This window comes from Clarias gariepinus, chromosome 19, assembly GCF_024256425.1.
Source record: "Clarias gariepinus isolate MV-2021 ecotype Netherlands chromosome 19, CGAR_prim_01v2, whole genome shotgun sequence".
Taxonomy (NCBI): Eukaryota; Metazoa; Chordata; class Actinopteri; order Siluriformes; family Clariidae; genus Clarias; species Clarias gariepinus.
In genome coordinates, this window is record NC_071118.1 from 30,128,876 (window position 1) to 30,141,504 (window position 12,629).

At 36.4% G+C, this 12,629-nt stretch overlaps 1 protein-coding gene across 2 annotated transcripts; it reads left to right on the forward strand.

Moving 5' to 3' along the window:
* Positions 1-1,947: 1,947 nt before the first annotated feature.
* pitx1 (paired-like homeodomain 1) lies at positions 1,948-10,702 on the forward strand. 2 transcript variants are annotated; one of them, XM_053478638.1, is made up of 4 exons: positions 1,948-2,021; positions 6,807-6,947; positions 8,200-8,402; positions 9,849-10,702. In XM_053478638.1, exons 1-4 carry the CDS (start codon positions 1,976-1,978, stop codon positions 10,332-10,334), a joined length of 876 nt encoding a protein of 291 aa, XP_053334613.1. In that variant the 5' UTR covers positions 1,948-1,975; the 3' UTR covers positions 10,335-10,702. The 2 variants fall into 2 exon arrangements, with proteins under 2 accessions (XP_053334613.1, XP_053334614.1); XM_053478639.1 differs by lacking the exon at positions 1,948-2,021 and having other exon boundaries at positions 6,581-6,947.
* Positions 10,703-12,629: the final 1,927 nt, after the last annotated feature.

The window sequence follows — 12,629 nt, forward strand, 5'->3', positions numbered from 1 at the left end:
AACAGACTTAAACATTCCTACATACTGGTTTATGGTTCCAGAACCCGTCTTTATCTCACACTTGCAAATAAAAACCACAGTCCTGTGCTGCATCAATGTGTGTGTGTGTGTGTGTTTTTCCCAATTGACATCTATGCTGCTCTGCTTCATAAACATATAATGATTCCCCCACCCCCCATCTATCTATCTTTCACACTCACAAACATTCACCCTAAAACTTGTCATAGTGAGACCCAATACTCACTAAAGTTAAGGCCACTTTTGATCATTAAGTTAAGGGTAGAAATGCTACTTGCCTGTCATGCAGAAGGCCCTGGGTTCGATTCCCTGCCAAGGCCCAAACCTCAGACATTGAGTGGGAGGGTAGCATTAGGAAGGGTATATGGCATATAATCTAAAACATAATGTGTGTGTGTGTGTGTGTGTGTGTTTCTGTGTGTCACAATGTGGTAAAGTTTCTTCAGTGTGTGTGTGTGTGTTTGTCTATCTTAATGGATGCAACAGCGACATATATAGTTCATCCACACACACACACACACACACACACACAGAGCAGTACAGTGTTTTACTGTGATGTTCATTAACTGTGTCTTTCTTTTATTGCAGCTTTAATTCAGTTAAATAAAATAACCCAGTGAAGTGTGAGGCTTTAGTAAAAATCCTACAATAAACTCATAAAGGGTTTTACGAGGAGGATTTCACACGCGCGCACACACACACAGTATAATATTAAACTAAAGATAAAGTCCCCTGTGACAGTTCGGATTAAAAGGACAACTGGTGTATATTAACTTTAAATTAATTATCTTATATAATGTTAATATTAAAAACAAGGAAAGTGAAAACTCTAACGCTGATACAAAATGATATTATTATTATTATTATTATTATTATTATTTGGTCGCTGCTGGGGGGTGAAAAGGGTCGCCATGGTGACGTCAGATAAGCAGAAGGCGGTTGCTCTCTCACTCCGCGCGGCTTTTCAAACCGGTCACGCGCTCGAGCTCACCTGGATGGAGCTGTGATCAACCTGCACACGGACACGACCTGACACACACACATACACACACACACACACACTCGCTTCCCACTGCACTGCGGAAAGGACAGGTGAGCGCACGAGCGCGGGGGTTTAACGGGACTGACACGCGCTGCTTTAATCAGTCAGGTGAAGTAACTGTTACCGCGAAGCGCGCGAGCTCGTACAGCTGTTACACATCTGCATCTTAGCCTGAGTGTGTTTTAATGCTGTTTATAATGCATTGTGTGTGTGTGTGTGTGCGTGTGTGTGTGTGTGTGTATACAGTATTGATCCAAATTCTAAGGTCTTATTTAAATAATTTACATAATTAATAACGTTTAACGTTTATTATTCTTTATTCGTGCAGTGTTAAGCAACGTTTCAGCAACCTACAGGCGCGCGCGCACGATATGTGGGCATGTGTGTGTGCGCGTGTGCGCGCGCCTGAGTGGTTTTTAGAGCAAAGATTTATTAAGGGTATAAAACTGGAGGTCAGTGTAGATAAGAGAGGGCAACAGACACGCAGTCTTTATGGACAACATTTCAAAGTGTTTTGATGTTTAAACGTGTGTGTGTGTGTGTGTGTGTGTGTGTGTGTGTGTATGAAGGGAGTATGGTAGGGGAAAGAGCTTTAATCCTGTTCACACATACAGCTTTTTCTTGAGAAGGTTTTTATATGGGTTAGGGTTCTAGAGTCAGAAGAACTCTGTGTGTTTGAGTTCTAGAGCATGTCCAGGTTGTCTCACAGAGACAGGCGGGAAACGCAGCTTGTGTTTTTCTTTTATTCTAAAAACTCGGAAGCAGTTTGTGCTGCTGCAAGTCTGCAGTAATAATTTTCTAATCATATTGTATTTAAAAAAGTACAATTCAGCAACAACCAAGTAATTTATTTAATATTATTTAATTAGTTACTTGTTGATTTTTTTTTCCATTTCTTTATTTTTCAGATTAGGAATGGAATTAAACTTGTCCAAAAGTTTGATGTCATGCGGAGCTGCAGGTACTGAACACCTGGCTTTACTGACTTTATTCTTTTTACTGCATTATATATTCATTTTTATGTTTTTGACAAAATGTAATCGCACGTGCATGGCATTGATTTTTTTTTTTTTTTAAACTACTATTATTATTATTATTATTATTATTATTATTATTATTATATTTGTGTGAATAAGTATAAACAAACGAATAAATAAATGAATTAATGAACAGACTACCAAACTAATAAATAAAAATAAATAAACCCTCTATATAGTTTAAAATGTTTAAAAGATTTGCATATGTCCTTTAGGCGAAATAATAGGTAACATGTTGATTTAATTCTAATCTGATATTAAACGCTGAAATAAAACAGGAGGATTTGATTTTATATGTCATATTTGGAAAAGGCTCATGGAAACGAAATTCATCAAAAGGATTACAACTAGTTAATATACATAAAATACTTTGTTTGCTTTGTTTTTTTTATTTGCACGTTGTCTAATAAATAACTGTTTCAAAAAACAGACTGTTTAACATCCTCACTACAGAGCGCGAGAGCTTTCCGTATTAATTAATAAAAGATGATGTAATGGTGTTAATCAGTGCTATGGACTGAGAGCAGGTGAGACACAACAGGAACTAAAATAATTACCGAGTAAAAATCACTTCCGGTGACAGGAACACACCATTTGACCTGTGCAAACTCCTTTACCATTAATACAGCCTTCTCTGAATTGAAGTGTAATGAAATGTAATTAGAGCATATTAACGGTTTTATCTGTCTGTTTTCACAAAATAAAGTCAAATAAGCGGTGACATTAAAATGATTTAAAAACGAGGAGCACTTTAACTGGTTTAACTGTCTGATAAATAAAACAGTGTCAGGGTTTAACGCTTAATTTCAGTTTCTCTTATAAAAAAAAAAAAAAAAAACTTAGACAAAATTCTGAATTCAGTGGTTTTACACTGAACACGGGGAAGTGGAATCTGTTTTATTAACGCTAATTTCAGATCAGATTTAAGATAGATTTAATTTACTATTGATCATTCATGAATGTTAACTTAAACGGAAAATTCCGTAGTGCAAGAAACTCTTTCAAATTTACTAAAAATGCTGATTTCTTTTCTTTTCTTTCTTTTTCTTCTTTGGAAACACAAATACCCGCAACGGTTTATTTAAAACTGCATATTCGCTGCTATAGTTACAAATCCCACTTTAAATAGCTCTTCTGAGGACCTACATTTTATGAGAACTCTTTTAATCTACATTATTATTATTATTATTATTATTATTATTATTATTGTTGTTGTTGTTGTTGTTGTTTTTGTTGTTGTTGATGTTGTTGTTTATGAATGTATTTGTTCTGGCATCAGGTTCGCATACCGCGAAAGTTTTATAATAAGCGATACACCATATCTTTACTAAATGTAAACAACCAAATCAGTTACAGAAATGTGTTAGAACTTTGACCATTTCGAGTTACAGTGGCATAAACATTTTGAACGAGCAAAAGAATGAGTCAAAATTAAACCTTTTTTACGCAATAAAAATCATTTCATTTGAACACATGCGGTGAGAGAGCGCGTGACCTCTGACCTGCCGGAATGAAAACGGAATCAGGGCGCGAGATGCGGAAATGGAGAGCGGGAGTAAGTGTGAGCGTTTAATGGAGGATGATGAGGAGAACTTTAACGCCCTGAAGGCTGATCTCACCGACTTTCTGTCACTAAAGCTCATCAAATGGCCTCAAATCCTTAAAGTCTGGCGCCTGTGAAATCACACACACACACACACACACACACACACACACTATCTGATGATCTCATCCTGTCCATCACCGAATTAACGTGATCCGCTAATTTTTAACATTTACGGCTTTTTTATTTGCAGTTTTTCTAATCCGGTTTGAAGTAACATTTATCCTACAGTTAATATCCTTAATATCTAATTATGTAAATATAAAACATTTTATGAAATATTGTCAGTGCTGTATACTAAATATCCTAACATCATCATTATTAAAGTGTGTAAGATATCCAGAGTTAGCGCACACGCTAGAGTTCGGGATTTAAGCCGTCATACAGAATTCTCAAATTATGTTATTATAGCATAGCTTTATAGAAATGGTGACGTCTCACAAAACCTGTAGAAATGCGTTATTTAAGAAATATAATTTGTATCCACTGGACCTCGTGCATCAGAACACCTTCCATCAGCGCACAGTTCACACATCACTGGCTTTAAAATGATCAATAACACACACTATGGACACACATGTGGTGGTAAAATAATTAAAATATAATTCAACATAAATATAAATGAATATAAGAAAATAATGAAAATTAAAATGTAATAAAATAATGCATTGGGCACAAAGAAAGAAAAAACTCTGCAGAGAATTGTCCACAGCTTCCTCTCACTCCTGAGCTCTTCCTTTCGATCACATTTTCTTAGTTTTTCATATTTTCTCCCTATATTCCACTCATATTTGCACTTATTTTGCAGTGTTGTTCATGAAGGGACTGGATCAGAATTTCAGTGTTCAGTGAAAACGCGGGTAAAAGGTTAAAACGGTTAAAAGGCTTTTTTCCCCCCTGCGGACTGCTGGTGTGTGTTTAAGACTCAACTCTGTGATGGATTACAACCTGAATCTTAAATAGCTATATTCACAGTTAAATAGTAATTTATAAACTTTATGTAAAACCCTTTACAGATAAAATGACACAATATCCGATACATGCCCTCAGGATAAACGCGGGACTTTAATTTATTGTAAAATAGTTAGTAACTAGTAATATAATCATTTTAAAAATAATTGAAATTAGCAATAGCTTTCATTAGCCTGGATGCTGTCCTGATGTCTGGTTTTGTCTCTGGCATCTTGCTGAGCCCCGGCACTCATCCCGGTGTCACTCTGCATCACACACAGAAACAGTGCGACAAGATTCCTCACATTACAGTTCGGTGTTTACAGTGTGTCAGATTAAAGGACTCAGATCCAGAGAAAAAAATATTAAACACACACACACACACACACACACACACACACACACTGCTACAGCTAGAGACAATGCATTAATAATAATACTTTTCTGAATATTTGTGTCCAGTTCAGTAAGTCAGACCCGCGACCTGTCTGTTGATTAAAGCCTTTGCACTATTTTTTACTCTGATTCCGTCACGATTATACTCACGAATATACTCCTCTCAATACTCCAAACCCAGTGTGTGCGTGTGAATTTGAGGTAATATTGCTCGTTTGTGTGCGCGCGCGTGCGCGTGTGTTTATGTTAAGGTTTAATATACTGTAGAATGATTGCATAATAACACACACACACACACACACCACTGTAAATGCTCTAATCTGTAGTGTGTACTTTGTTGTGATAAGAGCAGTCTTGTGATTAGTGGGAAATTTGTTGTAGTAGTGTACACTCACTCAAGGTTTTTATTTATTTATTTATTTTGTATTGCACTTGCGTGAGTAGTGTACACTCTGTGGTAAATAGTGTGCACTTTTCTAAATAGTTGTGTGAAGTGGAATCCTTAAAGTCTGGCGCTTGTAAAAATCTCTCTCTCTCTTTCTCTCTCTCTCTCTCTCTCACACACACACACACACCTAGCTTTTTTTTAATAATTCAGGTTAAAATAAAAAACATCTTAATCATCAATTAATATCCTTAATATTTAATTGTTTAATATATCATTTTAATTATAAATTTATAATTTAGAAGTTACAATTTTAACTTAAATATTTTCAGTGCTCTGTTGTAAACACCTATACATCATTAATAATAAAGTGTATAATAATCTAGAGCTAGTACACACACTATTGCCGTGGGTAGTGTTGGTGTGTACAGAGTCATGTGTACTCTGATGAGAGAACTGGACGCTCTGTTGTGAATGGTGTGTACTACGTTGTGTGTAATGTACACTTTGTAGTAAGAAGTGTACACTGTTAGATAGATAGATAGATAGATACATAGATAGATAGATAGATAGTGTATTTATCGTGAAGAAAGTTCCGTGCAGTGAGAGTAGTGCACAGTGTTCTGTGTAGTGTGCACGTTTGTGAGTATTGAATACTCTGTTGTGATTATTTTGCACTCGCATGATTCGTGTATCCTTTTGGAAACAGTGTGCACTGTGTTGTAATTAGTGTACAATTGTGTACAGAGTGTACTATGTTGTGAGATTGTATCCTTTTGGGAGCAGTGTGCACTCTGTTGTGAGTAGTGTGCACTTTTGTAAGAAGTGTGCACTTTTGTAAGAAGTGTAGACTTTTGTGTGGAGTGTGCACTTTGTTATGAGTAGAGTAGTCTGTTTTAGGAGTGTGCACGTCGTTGTGAGTAGTGTACACTTTTGTAATTTTTATGCTGCACTGAGTAAAAAAATCTGAATTTGTTCAGTACAGGGTTGAATTTTGACCCTCAGTGTCCCTCACCTTCACCATCCCAGTGTCAAGAAAACGACACCTGTGTGTGTGTGTGCGTGTGTGTGTGCCTCGCGGGCGGCTGTTTATTCAATTCAGATTAGCACAGTGTGTGTGTGTGTGTGTGTGTGGTGGGTGGGACCGGGGAGGAGAGTACGGTGGAAAGCGAAACTCGCTCTAACTCCAGCCGCAGTGTGAGTCTTTACCTCGGAAATATCAGACCTGCTGTCTCTCTCTCTCTCTCTCTCTCTCTCTCTCCGTCTCTCTGCCTGTCTGTCTGTCTGTCTGTCTCTCTCAGAATATGGCGGCAGCTGAGTGACACACACACACACACACACACACTTTAACACACACACTGTCCTTTTCTGAAGGTGGGATGAATTTGGAGCGAATATCCGCAGACACCGCGAGACTCCCGCCAGCGCGCGACATGACCTCCGCTTTTCACGCACACGTCGCGCGCGACACACTGGAGCCCACGAGCAGTGAGTCCTCGGATACCGAGCCCGCAGGTGAGCGCGAGATCGAACGGGACTGACCGCAGCGCGAGCGCGCACTGTTCCGGTGTTATTATTATTATTATTATTATTATTAAAGTGTTTATATTACATTCAGACTGTAGATTTGTAGACAAACAGCTAGAAATCAGAAGTGGTTGCGCTCTTGTAAAGTGAAAAGCGCGCGGTGACCGCGGCCAGGTGTCTCATTTCTCATTTTTATTTTTATTTCCCTTTATTTTAGCTTTAAATTTTCAATAAACTGTGACACATTTTTGAGCATCTTAATAAGATCAGACTCACTCGGATCAGCACAATAACCCTCACTTCGTGTTATTAACCGCGCGTGAACACACACACACACACACACATTTTAGTGGAGCGGAACGAAGAGAATCTCGTTAGTGGAACTTAAAGAACCTTAAAAACCTTCCCGTTTCCACAGTTTGATCTTTCAGGCCCTCATTTTACTTTCGAGGAACAAAGATCAAATGGAACAGAAGCTTTATGTCTAAATAACTTCAGACTGTAGCTGCAATTCTGTGTGACCCGTAATACGAAAAAAAACAGCATATAAACGGGAACATTTACATTTACTTCTGTCTTGTGATTCTTATTATTTACTGGATGTCGGGCAGCTCGGCAGTGTTCAGTTTAACACAAATCCTGCAGGCCATGGAACACTGTGGGCCTGCTCGCGCCAGATGTATGTTTAATGAGCCTCAGATTTAGATAAAGATTTGAGATTAGATTATATTAGACTCTGATTGAGCTCCTGTTGCCAGACGGAATCTGCAAAAAATCTATTAAAATTTTTCTACGTTTTTAGAATTTTCTGAACTTCAAATGCGTTTTGGCCTTTTCGTTGTTTAAACGTTTCCATTGGAACGTTTTCCTTTTTTTGTTTTAGTTTTTGTCGAATAGTCAGAATGGTAATATCCCTAGCTCAACATTCGGTTGAACAATGTAAAAGCGTAAAAGTTAATAACTGACTGTAAAGCTAATTGTAAATGGCTATGAGATTGCTTAAGTTCGTAATTAGCTAAACAAATGATTTAACTTAGATTTGTAAATGAGGTTAACAATGAGGCTAAGTAAAAGGTAAATAAATGCAAACGTTCATATATTTTCGGATGTATAGGCTAATTATCTTTACAGCCATAGTTAAAATACATTACATTTATATAATGCAAATAATTATTAATTGTTTAAACGCTAACATATAAATGTAAAGATAAACTAAGTGAAGTATAAATAAATTCCACAGAGAAGGAGCGGATTGTGGAGCAGCGCACCGAGGACGGAAACCCAGAAGATCCTAAAAAGAAGAAGCAGCGGCGGCAGCGGACACACTTCACGAGCCAGCAGCTGCAGGAGCTCGAGGCCACGTTTCAGCGGAACCGGTACCCGGACATGAGCACGCGCGAGGAGATCGCCGTGTGGACCAACCTGACAGAGGCACGAGTCCGGGTAAGAGATCAAACCCTTTATACATCAGCAGGAAATAGAAATAAACACGCACATTCACGTCTTCGATTATAGCGAGTAAATGTCTGACCGCTAGTCTACAGTCTTAGCGCAAATAATAATAATAATAACAACAACAATAATGACAATAATGACATTAATAATTACGAACTCATGTTATTATGCGTTTGTGCCAAAAAGCGAAATATTTAAAACGAAAATTTCAGTCTATACGTTAGTTGCTTTATATAAAACATAAAAGTTAAACGTATTATTTTCGCGCAAATTCACTAACTACCGGATTTTATTGTTATTATTATTATTATTAGTAGTAGTAATAAAAAAATACAGTATCCAAAGCGTGAGTCCACAACCTTATTTGGGATATTACACTTCAATCTGAACTAGACGAAATTATTAATAATTTTTAGTAATCACTAATTAGTAATTTCTACAAGAAATAAGATGCGATTATTCAACAAAACATTTAACTTTAGCTTTAACTTCGCGTCAGTTAAAAATAGACAAAACCCCCGACTAAAACAAACCTTTGTATAAAACCTAAACTTTGTGAAGAATATATATATTTATATCTATATGTGAAAGACATGTTTGCGAATTTTTTTTATTGGAATACATATTCAATTACTTTTCCATTCACTGGCAAATTTCTGCAATTGCTAAATAATTATTTCAAAAGTAAAAGTTACAATATTATTAATGTACTTTGTCATTATCTTATTATTTTAATTAGCCTATAGTAATTATTAAAATATTTTTTCTAAATAAATTATTTATAACATGTAAAAGTCAATATAAAATCAACATATTTGTTTATTAAAAAACAATTCCCTCAATTTAAATGTAATGTTTTGGAATATAGTTATCATTATTAATTAAACCACAGGTGAAAAAGCATGCTGTCTCTTTCTTTTCTTTAGAATGATCATTTTTATGAACAATCGAATATCAGTCTCCGGTTTTATATCACTATTATTATAATTCCACCAAAGCTGCTTTGTTACCTTGCTTTAATATTTTTTTGCACCAAGGTAAATGTTAAATATTGCGTTCCTTTCGGTTTTAATTTTTCATCAATGTTTAATTTCTGTTTTTATTGTTGTTAAATTATGTTGTTTTTTTCTATCGTTTTATTATTGTTGTATTATTGATTTAGTCCCCAAACTGTTACATATTTGTGTTATAATGTAAAATTGAGAAAAATCTATTTTACACCCATGCAGAACACTTTGCCGTAGCCTAAACCTTTATTAAGCAAAAGTTCTTTGAATATTGGATTATAAATTCCCAAAGCAGAAGTGACGATGCTGCTGTATGGTGATGGATAAATGTGTTTTTATTATTATTATTATTATTATTATTATTATTATGATTATTTCTATTATTAGTAGTAGTAGTAGTAGATTTCTTTCTCTCTTTTTGGCTTAGGTGTGGTTTAAGAACCGGCGGGCGAAGTGGCGGAAGCGCGAGCGGAATCAGCAGATGGACCTGTGTAAGAACGGCTACTTGCCCCAGTTCGGCGGTCTGGTGCAGCCCTATGAGGACATGTACCCCGCCTACGGGTACAACAACTGGACCAACAAGGGGCTCGCGCCCAAAAACTTCCCGTTCTTTAACTCCATGAGCCCTTTGACGTCACAGCCCGTGCTCTCGTCCCCGAGCTCCATTTCCTCCATGAGCATGAGCATGAGCATGGCCTCCAGCATGAACAGCATCAGCAACCTGAACGGCCTCGGCGGCTCCTCCATCAATTCCGCCATGAGCTCCCCCGCGTGCCCGTACGGAGCCCCGCCCCCCGCGCCCTACGGGGTCTACCGGGACACGTGCAGCTCGGGCCTCGCGACCCTCAGACTCAAACCCAAGCAGCATCCCGGGTTCGGATACGGAGGATCCGCGTGCCAGTACAACAGCTAACGGATTAACGGAAATGCAAATTTTAGAAAAGCGACCAAAACTGGATCCGCTGTTGTTGCAGATGTTCTGTTTGTATTATTTGGACGGATTTTTGCGTTCCGCCTGTTTACGTGAACTTGCACAAAGACTTAATCAAATCCACGCGCTTGGATTTCAAAGTGAAGATGTTACATTGTAACTCTGTAAATAGTTTAATGTATTTGAACAAAAAGAAAACTTTTTTTCGTTTAATAAAAAAAAAAGCAATTTTCTGGCCATTTAATTAGACTGCTTTAGTGGAGTGTATATGACCTCTGACCTGTCTCTCTCTCCGTTATGTAGCTTTCTCTGCTTTTTAAAGCTCATTCTGTTTTTTTATTTTTTTTATTTTATTTCTGTGCCATCGTTGATTTTTTTGACTGATCGCTAACCGCATGTTTGTGAATTAAGAAAACGTTTTGTACAGAAATGTAAAACATAATTGTAGGCTAAACAACTATGTACTGAGATGTGGATTGGAATTTGTTCTCATGTGTTTATGAAAAATAAAACCAACATATTGGTTTTAAAATGACTTTTAAAATAAATGTCACGACAAAATTTTCTGTTTAGCGAAAGACCTAAAATTAAATTCTAAATTATAATTAAAGATTATAATTAATGGTCTTAAACAATTAGCACATCACAATTTCTACTCTCTCCCCGGGTACAGATAAAAACAACTCGTATCTAAATGGCTGTATTCCTGAATTAAAATGTGACACGTGCGTACCGAATAGAATTTTTCAATTTTATACAATAAACCGAAACATCACTCACATAATTTCCGGATTTCCGACACAGTTGAAATAAACTCAGACTATATATATATATATATATATATATATATATATATATATATTTTATTTTTTTTCCCCCTCTGACTGTACCATTGCCCATTCATAGCAATTTATTAACATGTGCTATCATGAAACCCAGTGTTTTCTGAAATATTCAAAATTACGTAAATAAGAACAGAGAGATGGTTAAAGATTGACTATAAATTAGTTTAAAATGATCTTGTAATTCATTAAAATAACGCGCGAGCTGCAGTTCCTTTACCTTATCACCTTATCGCGGTTTATTCACTTCATATCAGCATTAAAGACTCAGGAGATTATTCCAAGCTTATAACGCCTGATATTAAACTGTTTATTTAACTAAACTGGAACTGTTCTCCCGTAACGGAAATCAGTTAATAATAATAATAATAATAATAATAATAATAATAATATAGTTAATTAATAATAATAGTTTCTTTATTATATACCTAAATTATTATTTTTTTTATAATCTTTATTATAAAGATACCTTTAGTATCTTTATTATACCTAAAAATATCAGGAATATGCACACACACACACACATTGCATATAAATTGTTTTAATTAAGATAGTGTCTGTTTAAATGTACCTGCCCATATCTCTGTCAAATAAGTTTTAAATGAAAATTAATTTACTTCCTAATTTCTTCCTCTCCTTAAAATGAAATATTATAATTTTATTTGTGTAGAATTAGTTTTATATAATTCTGTTTGATTAACGCATAGAAGAGAATTCTATTTAATTTAATTTAATTTGTATAGCACTTTTAACATTGTCGCAAAGCAGCTTTACACAATCATAAGAATTATTATAAGTTTGTATGAGATGTGAGTGTGTGTGAATCAGAATGATCAGATGGTCCCTGATGAACGAGTCGAGGGTGACGGTGCTGAGGGAAAAACTCCCTGAGATGGTAATAGGAAGGAACCTTGAGAGGAACCAGACTCACCAGGGAACCCATCCTCATCTGGGTGATAACGGATAGCAGGAATTGAAAGAATGAATTGCAGAATGAAATAGAGTTTCAGAATATCAGCGGCTCGGTCACTGCCCCGTTATTACCCCCGTTATTACCCCCCCCCCCCCCCCGCGCGCGCGCGCACACACACACACGCAAACACAAACTGAAATAGGTACACTGTACAACTAGCTGTGAGAAAACAACAAAAACAACAACAAACAGCGATTACACACGGTGTGTGTGTGTGTGTGTGTGTGTGTGGCTGCGCATATTCATAATTATGAAATTGTACGTGGTGAGAATTTTATCCCAAATTATTTTTAAATCTAAATATATTCACTATGAGTAAATAATAGAAGTTTAATCAACAGCACTGAGCATAAACACACCAGTAAGACCACCGAGTCTCTCGGATTGAATCAGTAGAGCAGCCAATCAGCTTTCAGTGTTGCATCTCGTGCAAGAGGATCGAAGAACACTCAGTTCGGAGTC

What these genes read in the sequence shown, in the direction of transcription:
- pitx1 (XM_053478638.1), top strand. Translation starts at nt 1,976, where the DNA reads ATGGAATTAAACTTGTCCAAAAGTTTGATGTCATGCGGAGCTGCAG. An exon ending in GATGTCATGCGGAGCTGCAG is followed by an intron (nt 2,022 to 6,806) that starts GTACTGAACACC and finishes CCTTTTCTGAAG; the next exon opens with GTGGGATGAATTTGGAGCGA. An exon ending in TGACAGAGGCACGAGTCCGG is followed by an intron (nt 8,403 to 9,848) that starts GTAAGAGATCAA and finishes TTTTTGGCTTAG; the next exon opens with GTGTGGTTTAAGAACCGGCG.